This window comes from Mirounga leonina, unplaced genomic scaffold, assembly GCF_011800145.1.
Source record: "Mirounga leonina isolate KUSES-001 unplaced genomic scaffold, KU_Mleo_1.0 Mir_97, whole genome shotgun sequence".
In the NCBI taxonomy this organism is placed as follows: domain Eukaryota; kingdom Metazoa; phylum Chordata; class Mammalia; order Carnivora; family Phocidae; genus Mirounga; species Mirounga leonina.
The window spans coordinates 6,617,896-6,643,761 of NW_023270889.1; the positions used below are offsets into that span (position 1 = coordinate 6,617,896).

A 25,866-nucleotide genomic window follows, 5' to 3' on the forward strand; every position below is an offset into this window, starting at 1 on the left:
CCTTTTCATTTGCGAGACGGATGCTTCCAGATTTATGAATTGCTTAATAAAGCCAATTTGATCTTTTACATTACTCAATTTTTTGTTTTTAAATATCTTTTAATGTGGGCTATAGCATAGTTTCTTAAAGCCTTTTCAAAATAAGGCTGGACAAAGTGAGTAAAATGGATAACTGTTCCGACAGATTAATAAACTAGCAGGATTTCAGCAGTACCATAACTGGTTTCTCCTCTTATTCTAGCCCTATTTTGCTGCCCTTTTATGGGATGCCTGCGTTCGGGAATTTTTAAATGTACCTAAAATTATAGAGAGAATATAGACTCCTCACCTTGGCCACCTCCCTGGTCCATTTTTGCTAATTCCCAAGAAAACAAACAGTAAATCGGAGACTAAAAACAATCAAAAAACTGCACACCCAGCACAGCGGTGCTGAGAAAGGAAGCAACTGGCTATTAAGCCTAAGGTAGCGGAAGAGGGCCAGCTACCGAATAAGGAGGGGCCACCCGGGCCCAGACGAAGTGGAAATGGGTCCCAGACAGAACGACTTTGGAGACGTAACGAAATTTTAAAGGGGCGAGAGATTTCACGTGAGCGGGTGAGGTTCGCGGGGTCGAGGCCTGAAGTGAACGGGGCAGTTTCTTGGCGGGAGCTTCAAGCTCGGTTGCAGACAACACACGTGATTGGGCCACCTCTCCGCTCCCTTCCCGGTCCCGAGGCTGTGCGCGGGGAGACGTGGAAGGAGAGAGGCGCGGGGCGGGAGGCGCAGAGCGGGGAGCGCGCGTGACGCTGCGGCGCGTCACGTGAGGCGCCGGCGGCCATGGCGGGAAGCGAGCCCCTCAGCCGAGGCAGCTCCCCTCAGGCGCACCACAGCGACTGGAGCCGGCTAGAGGCCGCCATCCTCAGCGGCTGGAGGAACTTCTGGCAGTCGGTGGGCAAAGAGAGGGCAGCGCCGAGGGCCTCTCAAGAGGAGGCGGAGGAGGAGGCTAGTACCCTGACGCGGCTGCCGGTGAGTGGCGGCCACCGGCTGCGGAGGACCGAGGGGCCGCGCTGGGAGGGGCACCCCGCACCGGCGGCCTCTCAGGGTCTCAGCGCGCCCAGTCTGTGTCTGCCGCAGTCCTGCGGCCATCCGGGCAGTGTCGTCACCTGGGAACACAGCTGACCAGAAGCGCCGAGGCGTTGACCTTTAGTGCTCGCAGACGGACCGAAAGTCGCAGCGAGACGCACCGTCAGGGGCGCCCTGGTAACCGGCCAGGTCACCCTCAGGTCTTCTACCCGCCCCAAAACAAGTTTTGGCCCTAGAACACCCCGAACGTCAGGTTAAGGAAATGAGACCGTTGCAGACTTTCTGGTTAGGCTGGGAAAGCCTTCAGCGACCGTGTGCTCAGCGCCTTTCATCTCAGGTTCGATGTACCAGGACACTGCGAGGAAATCATGGCTGTTCTCTGAGTGCGTATTTCAAGTCACAAAACTCACACTTAACTGACAATGACTAAGAAGTGCCTCAAGTTACAACAGGCCACAAGAATTGTGCACATCATTTATTGTTAAACTTTTCAGGCAGATGGGAGAGAGGAGAAATTCTTAGAAATTATACAGATTCTGTATCGCCGCTGGACTGTTGACACCTCCCTCTGACGTCCATCAGAAATTAAAAACTGCAGGCTTAGAATGTTCTTCCAAGGTTCTTCCTTTTGGAGAAGTTCTTTGAAATACAGATTTTATGGAGAAACTCAGATGGCAGATTTACTCTTTGATTAGAACTAATGACAAAATCAGAAATGATTTGATAAAGGTTTTATTTTGAAGACTAGATTGTTTCCTTAAGTGATTTGTTAAGATATATGTTGTGGCAAAATACATGAGGAGAAATTAAAGGACCTGGTTGTTTGGCTTGAAAAATACCAGAACAATGACTGGTCTTTCATGACTGTTTCAGTGTGTCAACAAATTAAATGTTCAGATATGTTTCTCTTCTGATGGCGGGAAAATAACTTAAGAATTATAGATTCAATTATTAAAAATACTGTTACATTGACCTTTGGTTATCTATAATAATTCTTTATTAATTTTGTAATTCCTCATGGTATAATTATTAAAAAGATGGACTGTCCAGTTGACCTTTGGATTCCTAGTATAATAAAATATTTGTTTGTAATTTATTAACAGAAAACAAGTTTTAAGATAAGTTTTTCATCCCTTTTACCTATTTGTTGTTTCTATTTCAGATTGACGTACAGCTATATATTTTGTCATTTCTTTCACCTCATGATCTGTGTCAGTTGGGAAGTACAAGCCATTATTGGAATGAAACTGTACGAGATCCAATTTTGTGGAGATATTTTCTGCTGCGGGATCTTCCTTCTTGGTCTTCTGTTGACTGGAAGTCTCTTCCAGATCTAGAAATCTTAAAAAAACCTGTATCTGAGGTTACTGATGGTGCATTTTTTGACTACATGGCAGTGTAAGTATCTAGTTTTATGAATTAAAAAGAAGATACTAAATTTGACTGTATTACAAGTCAATAGTTTGAATTAGTCTTGGCTCCGCCACTAATTCATTTCTTGGAATTTGGTTGTGTTTGTAAAAGCTGGGGATTAACTTAAATTCCTTCATACGACCCTTTCAGTTTTCACATTTTGTTATTTACTTGTGGTGCCTGACTCTAGAGTATGTGAATAATTGTAGATAGTTCATATGCCAAGAAGTAAAACATTTCTTAAAACTTTCATCATCTTTAGAACACTTGTCATTTTGTTAAATAGCGAATACTTTTCCATATCCCAAAAAGGAATGATCAGTGATCAGAGACCAGTTCTTTAGCAGGGAGGAAAACCATTTTCAAGGTTCTGGGAAATGAGATTTTGTTACCACCCAAAAGCATTGACACTTTTAAATATCATGTAGCTGAGAGAATTAATGTTGTTGAGCAACTGTAGTGTATTGGATTCTATGAGGGATGCTTTATGTATGTTTACTTATTTAGCCATCACTGAATAAGAAAGTATTATTCTTGTGTTCTAGATGTGGAATTGAGGTTCAGAATGGTTATGGATTTGCCTAAAGTCATATAGCTTATAAGGGACTGTTCAGATTGGAACCCTGTCATGCCACCTTAAAAATATATAATGCCATTGGATCTGGATATAACCTACTTTATTGAGGGCCCCACATTTAAGGCATTGTAAATAAAATTTAAAAAATATTTACATTTTAGGTAAGAATTGTTTTACTCTGTTAGATTTAGTATCTAGATACAGGATTTTTTTTCATATTTTATTTGAGTTATTCAGATCTTTCCTTATTCTAATCTAAATGTCAAGTCTTGTGAGACTGCTTGATTAAAATGTGTGTGATATGTTATATATAATTTCAGTAAGTGCTGTTGTACTCTCACTTGCTGGTTGTTACTTCTACATTGTCCCACAAACAACCATAGCATCAAGTATATCATGCTGTGGAACCAACTTTTCCCCAGGAATAGAAGTAATCATAGTAACTACCATTTGTGATCATGTAAAGTATTTTTTTATTGAAGTATAATTAACATACAGTGTTCTATTAGTTTCAGATATACAGTATAATGATTGAACAATTCTATGCATTTCTCAATGCTAATCACGATAAGTGTAATCCCCTTTTATTTCACCCACTCCCCTACTAACCTCCCCTCTGCCAACCACCAGTTTTTTTTTTTGTCTTTTTTTTCTTTGTTCGTTGTTTTGTTTCTTAAATCATATAAATTAATTTCGGATCCTTCAACCCTGGGTTAATTGTTACTGCTCAAATAATGCAGATGAAAAAACGTAAGTTAATACTATAAGTGGCTCATATAAACAAAGTGGCCAGATCTACCTAGCCTCAAAGTTGATTTTTTTTTTCTTCTTGAATTATAAGTTTCGTAAATAAAGATCATTGTCTTGTTAGGTTAGTAATTGTCTTAACCACCTTGATTTAGTCAAAGGGCTTTAGGTTTTATTTTGATTTGGGTACTGTGTTTTAACTTTTGATAACGTGTAGAATTGGTAATTTAGAAATTTATAGCTATTGAAAGAAACTGTGTTTTTTTTTTCCACATGATTCTTAGTTTGCTAGGTTATCTATAAGGAACATTAGAGCCTCCCTGTATGTTTAACACTTATTAAACTGTTACACTGGAGGCTGTTAATAGGAGTACTTAAGAAATTTGGTTATATTGGTGGCCTTACTAATTTCTATCCTTTTTTTTTTTTTTTAATCTCTAGAGACATTTATGCTAACTATCCATATAGGTTAGTGCAATCTTGACACTATTAACATTTTAGACCAAGTGTTTAGACCCAACTGTCCTGCGCACTGTAGGATGTTTAGCAGCATTCTTAACCTCTGTCCACTAGATGCCAGTAGCACACCACGCACTGACCCCCAGTCATAATGACAAAAATGTCTGCAGACATTGCCAAATAAATGCTCCCTTGGGATGGGGAGGCAAAAATCTTCCCAGACTGAGAATCACTGTGCTATGTAGTGAGTTTTTATGACTGAACCAAGTGTTAGACCAAGTGTTCCATGAGAAAATCTAAATGAAAGATTAGAAAGTATGTAACTACTTCCTGGGGAGGACTTCCTTAACATTTGGACCACTTCTACTCCCAGAGTGCCTTTGGTTTTTCATGTCATGGCATCCAGCATACATATTATAATGTGTCTGTTCTCCACTTCCCTCCATGAGGATTGGAACTATTATTGTATCTCTTGTGTCTAGCAGGTTCTCAATAAACTATATATTGTTGAATGAATAACTGGCTACGTTTTTTTCTGTGTTAATTTTCTAATTGTGACAATTTTATACAGCTATAAAATGTGCTGTCCATATACAAGAAGATCCTTGAAATCTAGCCGTCCTATGTATGGAGCTGTCACATCATTTTTACACTCATTGATCATTCAGAATGAACCACGATTTGCTATGTTTGGACCAGGTTTGGAAGAACTGAATACATCTTTGGTGTTGAGCTTGATGTCTTCTGAGGAACTTTGCCCAACAGCTGGTTTGCCTCAGAGGCAGATTGATGGTAATTTTCATGTTAGTGTGTAGTATATAATAGTTAAAACACTTTGAGCTTGACACTAATGTTAAATCTTAAGAAATTAATTTTTAATTAACTCTTTGATGTAATGAAATAGAGTAATTTTGTGAATAGGCGCCCCTCCTCCCCAGGTCCCAATGGACTGAAAGAGTTGATTTACTTTTTATGAGAAGTGAGCTTCCTCTTATTTCCTCAAATTTGTGTAATCCAGAATATAAGATTATGTGCAAGTAAATTATACATTATCAAGATGTTTGTACAGTACTTACCATATTTTAAAAGAATGTTAACAGCAAAAACCATTCAGCATCTACTATGTGCAAAGTACTTTGATATATTTTGGAATTTTTAAAAAGAGCTAAATTAACACCTTCCTCCTCTTTCTATGAAAACAATAATCATGTAGTTAGTTGGCAAGCAGAAGATATAATAAGTAACAATATAATCTAGCTTATGCTTTGCTTATTCATTTATTGAGAGCACCTATTAGATGCTAGAGGTGTAGCTATTTAAAACAAAAATCAAAAATTTTTGTCTGCCCTGAAGATACTTGGTCTTGGTAAGGACAAAGATAAATATATAGGTGATTAGAATATGGAGTAATTAGCTCCCGGATAGAAAGATAAGGATCAAAGAAGGCTCTTCGTTGAACATGATGCCTTATTTGAGTCATTAGGATGAGTTAAAATAGACCATTAAAAAAAGGGACAGAAGTATTGTGAGCAGTGAGAACTACATTTCTAAAAGCACAAAGCTCTGGATACATATGACACATTTGAAGTAGTTCTATGTGTCTAGAGTGGGGCTAGGTGAGAAGACACGTGTATGCCATGCTTAAGCATTTGGGAGCTGTTGAAAGATATTAAACAGAGGAATGAGATGATCAAGATTGCATTTGAGAAAGATCTGGCTCCTGAGTGGAAAATTGATTAGAAGAGGCTATAAAATATGGAGACCCGTTAAGAAACCACTGTAATATTGTGAAAACATGAAGGATAGTGTTGACTGAATATGTATGAGCATTATTTCTGATGTGGTTTTCATATTGGATGATAGTGCCATTCGCTAGGATAAGGAGGAGGAAGAGAAAGTTTTTTGAGGGATCTTTATAGGGAGGAGGACAGCTACTCTTTAGAATATGCTGACTTTGATAACTCTGGGAGATATAAGCAGAGATGCCTGCTGTAAGCAATCCACTTGAATGGAAGCTCCATTAGGGCAGGAGTCTTACCAGCTTTGTTCATAGCTGTGTTTGATGTCAGGCATGGAGTAGGCACTCAATATAGATTTGATGAATAAATGAACAAATGACTCAAGAGCAAGATCTGGGTTAGAAATCAAGATTTGGGAATCATATGGTGTCCACATGGACTTGGAAGTTTCTGAGGATGGAGAGGAATATTGTGAACCTTCCACATGAGGTGCTGAAATCTTCAGTGAATGTTTGGAGGAAGGGGTTATCAAAAGGAGATTCATAAATGATGAGGTTGAGGAAGGGGAGATGGTACTACATCTGAATGGTGTATCTCAAAGAGATGGAGTTTTGAAGAGGGTTGGTGAGTAACAGGACATGGCAGTGAGGAGTAAAGAGAACATTGACCCCACGTCTTTACCCTGAGATGTGAGAGAAGAAGCAGTTTTGTTACTTGAGGGTGTAGAGGAAGAGAAGTAGCCCCTAAGGGTAGGCCAGTTCAGGTAAGGCCATGAGGTGGAACACCTAAAGAAGAGGTTGGGGATATGGGGAAATTTGCTGATCATGAAATGTCAGTTTTATTCTCCAGACAGCAGCAGAAATGATTGTTTACAAATGCCAATCTAATTATGCATCAAACCCTGCAAGATCAGGGAAGAATGGGGGGATGGGTTGTTGGCAATGTGGTACAGAATAGTATAGAGATCGTACTGGGTTGAGGTTAGATGTGTTGAGAAGGTAATCTCTGGAAATTAAACCGATGAAAACAAAGATCAGAAATAACAGTAGAATTTGTTTCTATGATCTCTTTGGGGAGTTTGTGCACCAAATCTGGTGGCCAGGGAACTAGGGTCACGCTTGCAGTCCCAGCCACCAAGATTTCTGTATATGTGTTACCTGGAATGGTGACATAAGATGGCAAGACAGGTTAATTTAAACAACTGGATTGGTTATGATACAGGAATTAAAGATACGAAAAGTGGAGTTGTCCTAAAGTAGAGGTAAGATTATATTAAGTTGTTTTTGAAGAGCAATGGTTTTGAAGGAAAGAGAAATAATGCAATAGGCATTTTTAAGCCATCTCTCCAGTTGCTGTCAGAAGAATGGACAGTGGGGGTCAAAAATGGATGTAGGAGACTGGTTAGATGTGATTGCAAAAGTCCAGATGAGGGTATGATAATTTAGACTAAAAGGAGGGATTGAGGATGGAGAGAAGTGGACAGATCTAAAAGGGCATATATATATAGCAAAAAGAAGTATAGCCATGAGAGAAAGAAGGATCTTTTCATGAGGCAAGAGGAGAATCAGCCTGAGTGTTAACACAGCCAAAGAAGGGAAGAGGTTAAGAAAGAAGGACAAGTAACAATATTGAATAATTCAGATAAAAGTAGTAAGAAGCTAGTATTTAGTACCTGTTATTTACCACTCTACTAGGAATTTTACATATGTAATCTCATTTAATGCTTACAACATCTCTAAGAAGTATGTATTATTTCTCTATATATTTTTAAAGATTTATTTATTTGAAAGCAAGAGAGAGCATGTAGAGGGAGGGGCATCGGAGGAGGGAGAGGGAGATAATCTCCAGCAGACTCCCCACCAAGTGTGGAGCCCAATGGGGGGCTCATTCTCACGACCCTGAGATCATGACCCGAGCTGATCAAGAATTGGACGCTTAACTGACTGAGCCACCAGGCACCCAGTATTATTTCTGTATTTTGATGTCAAAGCTGAGGCTCACAAAAAATGGCTATGTGGCAAATTCAAGATTATAACCTGTTTAATTTCAAATTTCAGTATCTAAATATTTCTTCAATTTTCTACAGTGCCATTGGTGACTCCCCATCAATTTAAAAACATTTTCAGAGGGAGAAAAAGCCATTTCACTGAATGTATACATGGAGTATATGACTAATGAGAAACAAAAAAGTTGGAAAATGAGTCTTAGTCTTGATAAGTATTACTTGCTGTTAATGATGCAGCTGCTAACATGATGATACAGAAAGGAATGCTATAAGCCTATTAGTTCATTCTTTGTCCATATTTTTATTACCATGTAAATGGAAATTGCATACAGCACCTTTTCTTCAACATAAACATTTCATTTTATTCCAAAGCTATATATAATTTGTCATGGACTTTTTGGTTGCTCTTTTTTTCTTGCACTGGATAATTTTTTTCAATGTGATCTTTTTCTATATTTATTAATGACTTGTTTTGATAACTGTAATTTTCTTCTCTAGGTATTGGATCTGGAGTCAGTTTTCAGTTGAGCAACCAACATAAATTCAACATCCTGATATTATATTCAACTACCAGGTAAGGCTGCCTACTTGGTGGCCTACCTGGGGCATCAGGACTTGGATACTTTGGGGGGGGTGGAGTCTGCTTAGTATTTATGTTTTATATTTACATTTTTCTTATAGAAAGGAAAGAGATAGAGCAAGAGAAGAGCATACAAGTGCAGTTAACAAGATGTTCAGTGTACAGAATGAAGGAGATGATCAACAAGGAAGCCGGTATAGTGTAATTCCACAAATTCAGAAGGTGTGTGAAGTTGTTGATGGATTCATCTATGTTGCAAATGCTGAAGCTCATAAAAGTAAGCATTATTTTCTTTTTAAGAGAAGTTTTTTGCACAGCAAATAAAATACATTTTAGGCTTTACTGTGGCTTCTTAAGAACATGATGGTTAATTTAATAAATGTGATTCTATGACCATTACTGTTAATAGTGAGTTCTCAAACCTTGATGTGCATTAGGATCACCTGGGGAGCTTATTAAAAACAGCTGCCTGATTCCTATTCTGATGGCTTATAATTCATAGATTTGGGTTGTTTCTTGGGCATCTGTTTTTTTTTTAATAAGCACCTACAGAATTCTGATGCATATCAAAGTTTGATACTATAACTACATAGTATTTCTTTGTTGTATGCTTCTGCACTTATTATTGATGTTTTGTCTGCTTCTAGCTCTATTCAAATAATTTATGCAGATAACTGGAAAATTTTACCTTAGTTTTAATTACCCAGATAGTAGAGAGATGTGTGTGGTGGAGTGTTAATTAAGTAGATTAGTTAAGAACACTTTCTACATATTCTGAATAATTGCCCTTCACAATGCTATTTAGGCATAAAATCAGAATATTATTGGGCCACAAACCAGTATTGTAATTTTTTTCCCAAATCTTTTGTGAATAAGTTAGGGCTTATATTCATCTCACTCAGAACAAGGTAGCAACATTGCTGAAAGAAAGTTTGTGGTGCACTGAAGTTAACCAGAGCAACAAAAACTAAGTCCAGGTCAACTACTACTGACTAGTTGGAATCAACCCACTGCATTAGTGGTCTAACGGAAGAAGCATGCCCATTTCTGGGAATAGATTCTCTTACCTCATTCTCTATTGTTCTTTTACATAAAACATTTAACATTAAATTAAAAGTTATAAGACACAAAAAAGTCAAAATGAAATGACCCATTTCAGGAGATAAAGCAATCAGTGGAACCATACCCAGAGATGACTCAGATGTTGGCACTCTCAGAAAGGGACATTAAAATAACTATGATTAATATGTTAAAGGATCTAGTGGAAAAGATGCAAAATATGTGTGAACAGATAGGGATTTTCAACAGAGAGAAGAAAGCTGTGAAAAAGTATGGGAATGCTAAATATGAAAATATAGGAGGTGAACACTTTCCTTAGTGGATTTATCAGCAAAAGAAACCTTTGGTGAACCTGAAGATAAATTGAAATTATCCAGAGTAAAACACAGAAAAAAGAGGAGGAGTGAGGAACAGAGCATCCAAGAACTGGGGGAACCCATCAAGGGAAACAACTCAGGGGTCAGTGGACTTCTTCTTAAGGGGCCACATAGTAAATATTTTAGGTGTATAAGCTATATGATCTCTCACAGTTACTCAAGTCTGATGTTAGAGTGCAAAAGTAGCCATAGACAATTTATAAATGAATGGGCATGGATGTTTTTAAAAAATTATTTATAAAAATAGATCCATAGACCGTAGTATGCCAATACCTGGTCTAACTCGTGTGTAACTGGAGTCCCAAAACATGAAGAAAGAGAACAAGGAAAAAAATTTTTGAACAGATAATGACCAAAATTATTTCAAAATTACTGAAAGACAACACACCACATATTCAAGATGCTCAGAGAACTCCAAATAAATTTTAAAAAATAATAATACATAAAAATAAATATAGGTACATTATAGCCGAACTGATGAAAACCAAAGATAAAGAGATTATCTTGAAGACTGCAAAGCAGAAGGAAGAATACATATAGAGGGCCAAAGATAAGGACAGAATTCCTGAAAGAATTGCTGAAGGCAATGAAGGGAAATCTTTACAGTGTTGCAAAGTGGGGAAAATCTTGTATCCAAAGATACCTTTCAAAATGAAGGCAAAATAAAGACTTTTGGACAAAACCTGAGAAAGTTCATTATCAGCAGATTTGCATTACAAGAAATATTAAAGAAAGCTCTTCAGGCAGAAGAATATGATACCAGATAGAAAAATGGATCTTCATTAAAAAATTAAGAGCCCTGGGATGGAAGCAATGTAGTATATATAAGATTTTTTTCCTAATTTAAATTTTTTTATAATATGTAAAGGAAAAATGGTAAGAATGTATTGTGAGTATATGATTCTTTTAAGTAAGATATATGATACCAATACAGACAAATGGAACTACATTGTTATAAGGTTCTCCTATATGTGAAGTTGTGTAATACTATCTAGAGGTAGACTGTTATAAGTTGAAAATGTACATTGTAAATCCTTGAGTAACCACTAAAAAAGTGTGAGAGAGGTACAATTAAACAAGCCAGTAGTGAAGATAAAACGGAACCATTACAAATCTCAGTCCAAAGAAGGGGGATAAAGGAACAAAGAACAGATGGGACAAGTCAAAATCTAAGAGGTATATGATTAGATTTAAATGCACCCTGTTGATAATGACATTAAACATTTATTCATTTTCTGTCAATATAGAACAGATTTCCTTCAACCTAGTGGCTTAAAACACCTATTAATTAGCTCATAGTTCTCTGTGTCAGAAGTCAGCACAGCATGACATCAGGTTAGATGGGTTGTGGCACTTTCTGGTGGCTCCTGGGAAGAATCTGCTTTCTAACACACTGAAGTTACTGGCTGAGTTCAGGTTTTGTTTTCTTGCCAACTGTCAGCTGGGAGCTGATGTCATCTTTTAGAAGGTATCTTCATTTCTTGCCTTGTGATTCCCTCTTCTCTTCAAATCCAGCAATGGAGAATCTTTCTCACCAGGAGAACCTCATCTCTTTAAGGGCCTACCTGATTAGGTCAGCCTCACTGAGGATAATCGCTCATTCTTGAAGTCAGCTGTGTCTTATAATGTAGCCTACTCATGAAAATGGTATCACTGATTCTAGATTCCTCCCACTCTCAGAGGGGAAGAGATTATACAAGGGTGTGAGTCATTGGGGGTCCTTTTAGAATCTTGACTACCTCACAATGTCAGTGATTTACACAGTCCAATGAAAGGCAGAGATTGTTAGTTTAAATAAAAGTGCTAGACCCAAGTCTGTGTTTAAATTGTTTAAACTAAGGTCTTTGAAAGAAAGGGTAGTGATAGCTACAAAATTTATGAGAGGAAAATATCTATATCAAAGTATTTTTTCCTTTAAAATATGGAGACATCTGAATGGTACTGTGACTTTTTTCCCTCTAATTTCACTGAAATTCCTATCCTTGAAGGTTACCTAATGTAATTTTGTGACAGATCAGTAAATGAACAGCTGTAAATGAACAGCAGTAGAGGCAGTTTGTTATGTTTGGATCCTGGTAATTTTTTTATTTCCTTGTTTTGTTTTTAAGTTTGTTTTATTATTTTTAAAATCTTTATAAGTAATGCAAATTAAGGGTTTTGACTACATTCTCTAGGACATGAATGGCAAGATGAATTTTCTCATATTATGGCAATGACAGATCCAGCTTTTGGATCTTCAGGAAGACCTATGCTGGTTTTATCTTGTATTTCTCAAGCAAATGTAAAAAGAATGCCCTGTTTTTATTTGGCTCATGAGCTGCGTCTAAATCATCTAAACCACCCATGGATGGTAAGGTCCTATCTTCTCTGGTGAGAAAAATCTTATTTTTCACTGTTCTCTATTTGATTTTATTCTTTCCTACTCATTCTCTTTAATGAAATAGCATTCAAAAAATAGTTTTAATAGCTTAATCAGTGGGAGATACTTGATTGGTATCAGTAAGTTTCACCTGATCATTTGCTCACTACTTTCCTATCATAGATACAGTGAGATAGCAATTGGGGATTTTTTTTTTTTTTTAAATGCCAGTATCATGGTTTTTTTCAGCATTAAAATATTATGTTTTAAGGGTCATCAGAAATACAAATTTCATCTTATTGTTTCTTGCTTTCCAAATTTTATTTTAATCATGGAATCCTTTCTTCAAATGGAACCTTACATGAAAGCCCCTAAGTAAAATAAAGGAAAATAAAAATTGGAAATGCTTATGCTTAATAAGTGAGAGGATTTTCTTCCTTCCTCCCCATATACCTTCCATGGAGTTCTGAAGACTCTGTGGAACACAGTTGGAAAGCTACTGATAAAGGTGTACCTTCCTGAGTGGTGGGAGTTTTAGCTTGCCATTAGGAAGAGTGGCAGTCTTAAAAAATACATTTTTGCAACTGGATATCACGTTTATCAGCTGGCTAGCTGAATTACATTGAAAAATGTTTTAGTTTTCAAAGTGGATCCTTTAGAGGAATTTTTTTCTAATACATACAAGCAAGTCATAGAAATGGTAGTTCTTCCCATTCCCAAAACTAAGTTCCAAGATAAGTAATAAGCCTCATATTGGTAATAATTATAGACAGAAGATCATATTTTTTTTTCTAAGTTCTCTAGAAGACAAAACTTGAATGACTCACCCAGAGTTTACTGGGATTTTTAAAATCCTGTTCTTTTTTTAGTATCTAGAAAAATGTTTCTTTTAATCATAAGATTTTGGACTCAGTTTCTTACAGTGGTCTCTCTTATCTGCTCATAGGTCCAGGATACAGAGGCTGAAACTCTAACTGGTTTTTTGAATGGCATTCAGTGGATTCTTGAAGAAGTAGAATCTAAGCATGCAAGATGATCCTCCTTTTAGATCTGGGGAACTGAAACCACTTTAAACTTGTTACTAAGGTCATGATGTGGATATTTGCTCAGTCAGCCAATTTTGTCCTGCCTTTTTGCAGGTGGGCTTTATATTGGGACAGCTGTAACTGCTGTGTTTTTTACATAATTTTTACTTTTTACCTTAAATCAATTACAAGAAAAAAGTTTCAGTGCTAGCATTTAGCCCCTGAATGAGCCTTTTAAGACTTTTTTTTGATAACTTTTATATTTTCTTTTTAAAAATATTAAATTCTGGAAAGGACAAGTTTGTACTTCCCTCATTCTTTGTGATTTCTAATTTCAGTTCAAAGGTTGCCCTGGTGGAGAACAGAAAATTTGCTAAGCTTTTATAGGTTCTTTTCAAGGGTCCTTAACTGGTTATCAAAAAGAAGTTTTTTTAATAAATATACTGCTTAAAGACTGGAATATTCATTGGAATTGCACTTATTGATATGGCCATACAACTTCTGTTTTTTTGTTTTTTTTTTTTCTGAAACAGTAGAAATTAACTTTATATCCTATTTAATACCAATTCAGTGAGGGCGCCTGGGTGGCTCAGTCGTTAAGCGTCTGCCTTCGGCTCAGGTCATGATCCCAGGGTCCTGGGATCGAGTCCCACATCGGGCTCCCTGCTCGGCAAGAAGCCTGCTTCTCCCTCTCCCACTCCCCCTGCTTGTGTTCCCTCTCTTGCTGTCTCTCTCTGTCAAATAAATAAATAAATAAAATCTTAAAAAAAAAAAAAAAGAAATCCCTTATAGGTGGGCCCACACATTCTAAACCCATGTTGTTCAAGGGTCAACTGTATTTTATTCATCACAAACTTTTTTGTATAAACTTTTATTTTTAAAAGTATTGCCTAAAAATATTATTTAATCTCAATTACTGAGTTTTTTGGGCACCCATTTAAATTTTGCCCCTGGTGCACCTGGGTGGCTCAGTCCGTTAGGAGTCTGCCTTGGGGGCACCTGGGTGACTCAGTCGTTCAGCGTCTGCCTGCGGCTCAGGTCATGACCCCAGGGTCCTGGGATCAGCCCCGCGTCGGGCTCCCTGCTCGGCGGGAAGCCTGCTTCTCCCTCTCCCACTCCCCCTGCTTGTGTTCCTGTTCTCGCTCTCTCTCTCTCTGTCAAATAAATAAATAAAATCTTTAAAAAAAAAAAAAATACTAATTCAGTGAAAATAACTTTCCTGGAACTTTTTGCTATTCCACATAACTGAAAGTTCATAAGATTCTAAAGCCAACTTCCCTATTCCAGACTCATAGAGAAAACATTCCATAAGACATGAGCATAAGACCTTCTCACAAATTGCAGAGGAACGGTTACAGCTTTCCTATGTCATTAGAACTGAGGACTTTTAACACTATAATAACAAGAGCACGGTATTTGGGTTAGGATTAGGGTTAGAGTTTAAAAAAAAAAAGCATAGTAGTGCCAAGATATGGCCCAGAATCCCTGAGTGGGTGCTGCTCCAAAAGGGGGGCTTCTACGTCTCGGGTACACTCATTCAGAACTTGGCTTCAGCAACCGGTAGTCGGGGGCAGGATGGGAAATGCGACATCTCCCTCCTGGGATGATATTTCCCTAATTTGGAGAGGTAGTATGGTTCTGCTTCCTTGGCTGCCCCAGTCTAGATTGGAATTTCCATCTTGCTGAGTTGAAGGAGGGATGGGAGTGAGTGAGTCTTGGCTCCAATCCTAGACACTTCTGTTCTTACTGAGTTTTGTAGATTTTTTTAAAAAATATTTCTTCATTTTCTATATGCTTTGGAATCATTTACAGATACTTGAAATGGCTGTTTGGGTTTTTTTTGTTTTTTTTTTGTTTTTTAAAGATTTTTATTTATTTATTCATGAGAGAGAGAAAGAGAGGCAGAGGGAGAAGCAGGCTCCCAAGGAGCAGAGAGCCCGATGCGGGACTCGATCCCAGGACCCTGGGATCATGACCTGAGCCGAAGGCAGACGCTCAACCATCTGAGCCACCCAGGCGCCCGAAATGGCTGTTTTTTAAAAAATTATTTTCTCCAGTTTCTCTAGGGAGCCATTCCACAGAACCCCTCATGCTATTATGCTGAAAATAGATCTCCCTATTTTCCTTTTAATATTTGTAGTACGTCACCATTCATTCCTGATACTGGTAATTTATGTCTTTTTTCTTCTTGACCAGTCTAGCTAAAGTTTTACTGATTTTATTATTATTCTTAAAAAAAACCCACATTTTTGTTTTACTGATTTATTCTATATTTCATTGATTTATGCTCTAATCTTTTCTGCTTTAAAATTTGTTTTGAGTTTTTATTCCATTTTCTTTTTTCTAGTTTTTTAAAGTAGAAATTTAGATCATTGATTCTATTGTTTTTAAAAAAAGTTATTTTAAGTAGGCTCCATGCCCAGTGTGGAGCCCAACACAGGCTTGAACTCACAACCCTGAGATCAAGACCTGAGCTGAGATCAAGAGTTAGGTGCTTAACTGATTGAGCCACCCAAGTGCCCCATTCCTTTTTTTAAAAATAAACATTTAAAGCTATTGATTGTCACCTGAGCCCTCTTTAGCTTCATGTAAACATTTTGAAATATTATGTATTTATTATTATGCAGTTAAAATATTTTCTAATCCCTTGAGATTAATTTTCAATCCATGGATTATTTAGTATTACTGTTTTAGTGTTGTTTAATCTGTTACCTACATATTTTACTGATTCAATGTCTCTTTTTATCAGAGAACACTTTAAAATTTCAATCTTTAAATTTGTTTAACCTTGCTTTCTGGCCCAGCTTATGGTCTATTCTGGTGAATATACCACATGCACTTGAAAAGAGTTTATATTCTGTAGTTGTTAGGTGGAATATTTTATAGCTATCTATTAGGTCAAAGTAATTGATAATGTTCAGATATTCTATATTGGCTATATTGATTTTTTTAAAGATTTTATTTTTAAATAATCTCTACAGCCAGCGTGGGGCTTGAACCCACAAACCCAAGATCAAGAGTCACTCTGACTGAGCCAGCCAAGTGCCCCATATTGATTTTTATATAGTTGCTTTACCAATTACCAATAGGCATTAAAATCTTTAACTATGTAGAATTGCCTATTTTTCCTTTTTACTGTCAACTTTTGCTTAATGTGTTTTGATGACGTTTTTAGGTACACATACATATATGACTTTTATTTTTCTGATGAATCAACCCTCTTATCATTATTAATAATGTCCTTCTTTTTGTTGATAATAATCGTTGTGAAATCCATTCTCTAATATTAATATAACCCCTTCAGCATTTAAAAGAATACGGATCTCGTGATACATCCATTCAACCTAAATCTGTCTTTATGTTTTAAGTGTATCTCTTGTAGATAGAATATAGCAAATTTTGCTTTTTTCTTTTTCCATTCTGGCAATACTTACATTTTAATCAGAATGTTTAGTTAATTTACATTTAATGTGATTATTGATATGATTGGCTTCAGATCTGCCATTTTATTATTTTTTTATCCCCTCTTCACTATTGTTTTTCTATTCTTTCTATTTTGGATATTTCAGTATTATTTAGAAATTTAAGTTTTTCTATTAGTTTTTTTTTTAGCATGTGTCTTCATTTTTTTAGAGGTGGCTGTAGTGATTGCAACATATTTCCTTAGCTTTTGAAAGTTTTCTTATAGTTAACCTTGTACGAATTTCTATAACATGTACGAATGTTGTAACTGTGTGGGTTTCATTATTCTTCTCACCACTCTTTACTATAGCTGTTAAATGTGGTATATCACCATATGTTATAAACCTCAGAGGACAGTGTTACAGTTTTTGCTGAAACCATTCACATATATTACAAAGAAGTTAAAAGAAGAAACATTTTACAAAATAATAAAAGTGGTCTTTTATTTTTTCAAGATACATAAAATCCTGGGTTGACAATTTTATTCTTTTAGCCCTTTCAATATGTTCTTTTGTTTTCTTCTAGCCTCTGTAATTTCTGATAAGAAGTTACTCACTAATTACATTTTGATTCTTTTGTATATAATCGGTCTTTTTTTTTCTGCTTTCAAGTTTACTTTTTATCTTGGTTTTCAACCGTTTAACTACAGTGTGCCTTGGAAGGCCTTGTTTATAATTATCCAGCTTGGGAGTTACTAGTTTATTGAATATTCAAATTCATGTCATTTACCAGGTTTGTGAGATTTTGGGTCATTTCTTCAAATATATTTTCTTCCCCATTCTTTTCTTTCTTCCTCTTTGGGTCTATATTGTGTTAACAACACGTGTTACACCATTCGTTATTATTTAACCTGTCTCTGAGGCTTTCCATATATTTTTCTCTCTGTTCTTCAGTTTGGATAATTTCAATTGATCTTAAGATTTTCAAACTCTTCTTTTTATCTATATTTCGTTAAATCAGTCTTGTGAATTTTTATAATTTATTATTGTATTGGTTCTATAATTTCCTTTTGGTTCTTTTTTTTTTAATTATATTTTTCTTCTCAGATTTACTTTTTTTTTTCATTGAGGGGATACATTTCTGTACATCACTGAGAATGGTTGTAATAGCTGCTTTAATATCCTTGTCTGCTGAGACACCTGGGTGGCTCAGTCGGTTAAGCGTCTGCCTTCTGCTCAGGTCATGATCCCAGGGTCCTGGGATTGAGCCCCACATAGGGTTCCCTGCTCAGCGGGGAGTCTGCTTCTCCCTCTGCAAACCCCCTCTCCCCCCGCCAGCTCATGCTTTCTCTCTCACCTGCTCTCTCAAATAAATAAGTACAATCTTTAAAAAAATTAAAATAAAATAAAATCCTTGTTTGCTAATTCCAAATCTGCAAGGGTTAGTTTAAGTTTTTTTTTTTTTTATTGAAGTAATGAATGTCATTTTCTTTCTTTTTTTTTTTTTTTGTATCTTGCAGAATTCTGTATTGTATTCTGAAAAATATGAATGTTGAGTTGTGGAGACTCTGGCTTCTGCTATTTTTCTCCAATGAGTGATATTTCTTTCTTTTGTTTAAACAATTAACATGGTTAGACATAAATTGCAAACTCTGTTCCTTGAGCAACAGTTCTACATTCAGTTTGTCTTTGTTATTTAAGTGAGCGCCTTGAGTTGGTTTTTCACACAAAGTTCAGCCAAAGGTATAGACAGAGAATTTAGTGATTCCCTTCCTGACTTTTTCTTTTCTGAAACTCCCTTTTTCCTCTCTAGTGGCTGCAGTTGTCATCAACAAAATCAAGACATTTTTTTGCTTTTCAGATCTGTTCTCTACCTTTTGTCAGAATTCCTGTTGGGGGCTCAACAATTTATTTTCACATTTGGAGTAGTTCTACTTTTTTCACATTTGGAGTTTGCAATCTAGTATAGCAATCATATTGTCATTGAAAACTTCAGTGGTCTTTTTCTTATCCCAGCAAAATCTCTCTTCTTGTGGCAGGTGTAATATTCCACACACAGATACCCAGACTAGGCAATTGGTCCTATAAAAGCAACAGCTCTTTGATCACCAAAAGAGCCTATTTATCCTTGGAATTTATTTATTTTTGAACCTACTGCTCTTTGATGGCCTAAAGTATAATTTTCATTTTATTCTGTGTTTTCTTGTTGCAGCAACAATCTTTTGTGACTTACACTCTATCTGAAAGCAAGCAAAATTCTTAGTGGTTTTTACATTGTCTTTTATACGCCTTATGATTTCCCAGATCAGTGTTCATTTGTCAAAAAATTTCTAGCATTTTATCTATACACAGTAGCTGAACTATATTGATCATTATTTTACACTGTGAAGAGTTCTTATGTCTCATTTTTCCCTTGATTTTCAGTATTATTTCATTTTTACTATATAGTGTGATGACTTTCTACTGTTCTTTTTTTCTCCTATTGGAATTATGTTTGCCTTCATATTCTTTGACCCTTGGAAGAAGTCCTAAGCAACTTTTCATAACATTTGAGGTCTGACCCTTGCTACAGTCTCAACAAATTAAATATCCTATATTTAAAATTTTCCAGTTGCTTATTCTTTCTACACATTTGTATAAGAACGTTAGAAGCAGCATAACTAAGTCATTAAGTGCAAGGATCCTAAAACCAGATTGGTCTGGGTTCACAACTTTATTACTGTGTGATCTTGGGCAAGTTTCTTATCTTCTATGTGATAGAGTTTCTCTAATTGTAAAATGAAGATAAATAATACCTCATAGAGTTCTTAAAAGGCTTAAGTAATAGGCTAATATTTTAAAACACTAAGGACAGTGAGTTGTACCAAAAAGTGCTCTAAAATAGTTTGTTCGATAAATTTTGATGTACAGAACAACACCATTATCAAAATGAGTTTTTCTTTTTAGTCTCATAAGAAAAACCTGGTGTAAAAAGCCCCATTTACTTAAGAAAGCATATAAAAGGCTAACAGTCGATAGATCTGGTGAAATAATTCAGGGGAACAATAGGCTCTTGATTTTTTCCTCAGAAATATAGAAATTTTAGTTAAAAATTTGGCAAAGCAATATTTACTTTTTCTGTTTGCCATGAATAGCACTATCAGTTTTACACCAGAGTACATTGACGGTCATTTTCTATTTTCTACCATGTAAAGTACAGTCTTAGCTTGTTTGTCAAATTGATATTATAACTAACAAAAGACTGTTCTTAAATTCTGAAAAACATGACAGTGCTTTCTAGATTTCCAGAAGGTGGTACTATTGCTACATACATACATAATTTCTTACCAAAAAAATAGCTATTTCAACTTAACTTTTACAATTTTGATTAGATTGGATTTTCAGTAGCATTTCCTAAAGTGTGTTTTGAAGTATAGTAATTTTCTTGATAAATGAATTAGCATAACATTAGTTCTTAGTGGGTTAAATAAAGTTAAGCAGGTTACACAGGACTATTTACTGTGAGGCATTTTTCATTTTACTCTTTTCACAGAATATAGGTAGATATAGATTAGTTACAAATATAGATACATTTATAGAACAAACTTAGAGAAAATGGCCTTATAGGAATTCAAACTCAATAAAATATGATTTAAAAATATTAGGACAATCCACAGAACGGAAGAAGATTTTTTACAGATGGTATATATGATAAGGGAGTTGTCTCTAGAATATATAAAGAACTATTTCAAATCAATAATGGAAGACAAAAGGCAGCAAGGGATTGTTAATTGATAGAATGAATGTATAAGGAAGGTGTGGTATATATACACAATGGAATATTAGCCATAAGAAAAAATGAAATCTTGTCATTTACAACAACATGGATAGACCTAGAAGGTATTATGCTAAGTGAAATAAGTTAGAGAAAGACAAATACCATATGATTTTACTTATAGGTGGAATCTAAAAAACCCCCACAGAAACCAATGGATAAACAATAACAAAAAAGAAAGATGCATAGATATAGAGAACAAACTAGTGTTGCCAAAGGGAAGAGGGATGGAGAATAAGCAAAATAGGCTAAGGGGATTAAGAGGTACAAACTTCCAGTTATAAGTCATGAGGATGAAAAGTACAGCATAGGGATATAGTCAATAATATTATAATGACTCTGTATGGTGACACATGGTAACTACATTTAGCATTTTGTAATGTATATAATCACTCTATTGTGCATCTGAAACTAATATGTCAATTATACTTCCGTTAATAAAAAATCAGCAACGTCTAAAGACGTTTCTTCAAAAAGGATACAAAATGGCCAATATGTACATGAAAAAATACTCAACATCATTAGCCATCAAAGAAATACAAATCAAAATCACAATGAGATACAATTTCACACCCACTTAAATGACTATGATAAAAAAGATAGATAATAAATGTTAAGGAGGTTGTGTAAAAATAGAAAAACACCTTGGTCAGAATGTAATTATTTTGGAAAATGATTTGGCAGTTTCTCAAAATGTTAAAGATAGTGTTACCGTATGACCCACTAATTCCAATCCTAGGTATATATCTAAGAGAAATGAAAACGTGCATACAAAACTTGTATATAAATGTTCATAGCAACATTATTCATAATAGCCAAAAAGTGAAAACAATCCAAAGGTCTATCAACTGATGAATGGATAAATAAAATTCTGTATATCCATACAATGGAATATTATTCAGCAATAAAAAGTGCTGACATGCTATAATAAGGATGAACCTTGAAAACATTTTAAGTGAAAGAAGCCACTCACAAAAAGACCACATATTATATGACTCCATATTTATGAAATATTCAGAATAGACACAAAGTAGATTATTGGTTACCAGTAGTGAGGGAGAGGGTGATGGAAGCATGGGGGTAGATGGCAATAAAATTTATTTCAAACATCTATCTAGACACTGGATTTTTTCTTGAATAGTTACACTGTATATTGCTGAATTTCATTAGCCAGTTCTGGGTCATGTGTGCTTTTTTTTTTTTCATGTGAAGACAATCTGTTACAAAGTCAAAAATCTAGGCTAATAATTTCCTAAATAAAATAGAAAGTATAGTAGCTAGCAATAAATTGCTTGATTCATTGTAACTGTATAGACCAGTATTACTTCAGCCTTATTTTTCTAGGTTATTATGAACATTATTATATTCAATAACCATTTAAATATTTTTTCTGTGAGCTTTGTGATCATCCATTTTGCCCATTTTCTATTGGATTTTTTCCCCTCAAATTTTAAAGGACTCTTCAGGTATCAGGGAGACTAGTCTTTATGATGCAAATGTTTTTTCCTCAGTTTATCACTTGTTTTCTGACTTTACTTGTTATATTTGCCAAGCAAAACTTTTTAAAATGTCTAATTTATCAACTTTTTTTGTTGCATCATAGTTAAAAATGCCTTACCCACCCACAGGTTATAAAGGAATATATCCATATTTCTTCTTGTACTTGTGTGATTTCATTTTTTACATAAAAATCTGAGATCTATTTGGAGTTTATTCAGGTATATTGTGAAGTGTAAATCCAATTTTATCTTTTTTCCAAATTGATATAATTTTTTCATTATAATTTATAAAGTGTTCATATTTCCCCCAGTGTTTTGAAATACCATACTCTTTAAACACTAAATTTCTCTATGTAATTGAGTCTGGCCTTTCTGTTTTCTTTGGTCTGTTTCTCTGTATGCTCTAATGCCATACTATTAAACCTATTAAGGGGTTTTAATGTGTTCTAATATCTGATAGAGCATGGCTTCATCATTCCTCTTTTGAAAGGTTTTCCAAAATATTCTTTACTACTTATTGTTCAATATGACCTTTAATATTAGCTTTGTTAAGAAAACATTTTTATTGGGAATGCTATGTATATATACATATGCATATAAATACATATGTTACATATGTATGTAGTATCTTGGAGAGAAATTATGTAGTCAGGATATTGAGTTCTTTCCTAGAAAATGAATATGTTTCCATTGATTCAAGACAGGTGTGTTTTCAAGTTTTATATACATTTTGCACATTTGCACTTTCCTTATATCCTCTGGTTGATTATTTGTATATATGAAAGTTACCGATTTTGTGTATTAAATTTATATCCTTCTACTTTATGTTTGACTTAGTTTCTTATTAATAATCCCTTGGGAAAATTGGGCAGCTATATACAGAAGAATGAAACTTGACCTCTCTCTAACACCATACACAAAGATAAACTCAAAATGGATGAAAGACATCAACGTGAGACAGGAATCCATCAAAATCCTAGAGGAGAACATAGGCAGTAACCTCTTTGACATCAGCCGTGGCAACTTCTTTCAAGATACCTCTCCAAAGGCAAGTGAAACAAAAGCAAAAATGAACTTTTGGGACTTCATCAAGATAAAAAGCTTCTGCACAGCAAGGGAAACAGTCAACAAAACAAAGAGGCAACCCACAGAATGGAAAAAGATATTTGCAAATGGGACTACGGACAAAGGGCTGATATCCAAGCTCTATAAAGAACTTCTCAAACTCAACACCCAAAAAACAAATAAGTCAAAAAATGGGCAGAAGACATGAACAGACACTTTTCAAAAGAAGACATAAAAATGGCTAACAGATACTTAAAAAAATGTTAGCCATTTTTTGTCATTATCATTAGCCATCAGGGAAATTCACCAAATCAAAACCACACTGAGATACCACCTTACACCAGTTATAATGGCAAAAATTGACAAGGCAAGAAAAATTTGTTGGAAAGGTTGTGGAGAAAGAGGAACCTTCTTACACTGTTGGTGGGAATGCAAGTTGGTACAGCCACTTTGGAGAACAGTGTGGAGGTTCCTCAAAAAATTGAAAATAGAGCTACCCTATGACCCAGCAATTGCACAGATGTAGTGAAAAGAAGGGACATACGCACCCCAATGTTCATGGCAGCAATGTCCACAATAGCCAAACTGTGGAAAGAGCCGAGATGCCCTTCAACAGACACAGATGTAGTGAAAGGAAGGGCCCCAAAGACACAAGATGTGAACTGGGGTATTTACCTCAAAGACACAGATGTAGTGAAAAGAAGGGCCATATGCACCCAATGTTCATAGCAGCAATGTCTGCAATAGCAAAACTGTGGAAAGAACCGAGATGCCCTTCAACAGATGAATGGATAAAGATGATGTGGTCCATACATACAATGGAATATTACTCAGCCATCAGAAAGGATGAATATCCAACTTTTACATCAACATGGATGGGACTGGAGGAGATTATGCTAAGTGAAATAAGTCAAGCAGAGAAAGTCAATTATACGGTTTCACTTATTTGTGGAACATAAGGAATAGCATGGAGGATTTTAGGAGAAGGAAGGGAAAATGAAGGGGGGGAAATCGGAGGGGGAGACAAACCTTGAGAGACTATGGACTCTGAGAAACAGACTGAAGGTTTTGGAAGGGTAGGGAGTGGAGGGATGGGTTAGCCCGGTGATGGGTATTAAGGAGGGCACGTATTGAATGGAGCACTGGGTATTATATGCAAACAATGAATCATGGAACACTACATCAAAAACTAATGATGTACTGTATGGTGACTAACATAACAATTAAAATTAAATAAAATAATTCCTTGGATTTTCCAGGTTTATAGTCATATGATCTGCAAATAGGGAGTTCTACTTTCTTCTTTTACAGTGCTTAATCTTCTATGATTTTGCTTTGCTAATACTGCCAATGTCAAAAAGTACTGAGACAATGGAACTCCTTCCTTGCCTTGTTCCTCATCCTGGTGGGAATGCCTCTTGTCAGAAGTTTCCCATTATGTAAGATATTAGCTTTAGGAGTGATGTTTAGTAATCATGTTAAGGACATATGCATTAAATAGTATTTTATTAAGTATTTTTTAAAAATGAGGGATAGTTGTCAAATTTTGTCAGAGGCCTTTTTAACTTCTATGGTGATAATATGATTCTTAAATTATTAGTAGAGTAAAATATATTAAATTAATATTAAACCATCCTTATAATTTTGGAATAAATCTCTCTTGCTTCATACTGTATTATTTTCATATAGTGTTGATATTTTTTGCTAATATTTGTTTAGGATTATTTTTTGCATCAGTATTTAGAAATGAATTCGTAAGAATTTTAAAAATGTATGATATCTTTATTAAGTTGATGCATCAGTATTATACTTGCTTCATAAAAATAATTATAAGGTTTTTCTCCTTTTTTTGCATTCCCTGAAACAGTTTAGGTAGTATTGGGAACATGTGGTTTTGATACTTTGACAGAGTTATTCTATGAAGACATCTGATTCTGATTCCTTTATTACAGTATAGTTTTTAAAATAAGTTTCTCTACTTATTCCATGGAAATTGGTCTGTTTAATTTGCCTATCTCTATAGGATTCAGTTTTTCCTAAAATTATTTATTTCATCTAGGATTTTCTAGTTTATTTGCATAGATGTTTATAAACTACTGTCTTATGATTTTAAAATCCTGTTTCAAGATAAATTTCTCTTTATTATGTCTTACTTTTTATTTGTATGCTTTCTCCTTTTTCACCTCTTGATTAGTTAAGCTAGTACTTTGTATTATTGCTTATTTTTTAAGAACTAGTATTTTGATTTATTTAGCATTTTGTTTTTCTTTTTTATAACTCAATATCTGCTGTTATTATTGTTCTTTATTATACTTTAAATTTATTTTACTGTACTTTTTCTAACATTCTTTGTTGGGAATTTGATTATTTTTATATTTTCATTTTATTGATATAAGTGTTTAAGGCTATACATTTTCTTCTGACCACCACTTTTATTGTATTCCATAGATTCTTTGATTTTTATTTTTTTATTATCATGATTCTTTAGAAATTTAGAAATTTTGATTTTATTTCTTCATTTCCAAAGAATTGTTTAATAGCAAGTTTAAAATTTTTTTATTGAAGGGCCTTTCACTTAAGGGTCTTTGTTTTCTGTTTTTAATTAATTTCTAGTTATTGTTTTATAGTCAGAGAATGTGGCATTAATTTTACTTTATGAAACAACAGATTTTGGTAACCTCATA

The 25,866-nt window shown here is 35.1% G+C and overlaps 1 protein-coding gene across 6 annotated transcripts in view; it reads left to right on the plus strand.

Moving 5' to 3' along the window:
• Nucleotides 1-489: 489 nt before the first annotated feature.
• Nucleotides 490-25,866, plus strand: part of LOC118006542 (F-box only protein 4) — a 441,418-nt gene continuing 416,041 nt past the window's right edge. For 2 of the 6 annotated variants that reach the window (XM_034999252.1, XM_034999254.1), the window contains exons 1-5: nucleotides 494-1,006; nucleotides 2,226-2,461; nucleotides 4,831-5,051; nucleotides 8,502-8,577; nucleotides 8,685-8,860. In XM_034999252.1, coding sequence (XP_034855143.1) covers nucleotides 818-1,006; nucleotides 2,226-2,461; nucleotides 4,831-5,051; nucleotides 8,502-8,577; nucleotides 8,685-8,860 — 898 coding nt within the window. In that variant the 5' untranslated portion in view covers nucleotides 494-817. Of the gene's footprint in view, nucleotides 1,007-2,225; nucleotides 2,462-4,830; nucleotides 5,052-8,501; nucleotides 8,578-8,684; nucleotides 8,861-12,193; nucleotides 12,370-13,324; nucleotides 13,693-25,866 lie in introns of those variants that run through there. The other 4 variants (XM_034999251.1, XM_034999248.1, XM_034999253.1 and 1 more) reach the window with 4 other exon arrangements.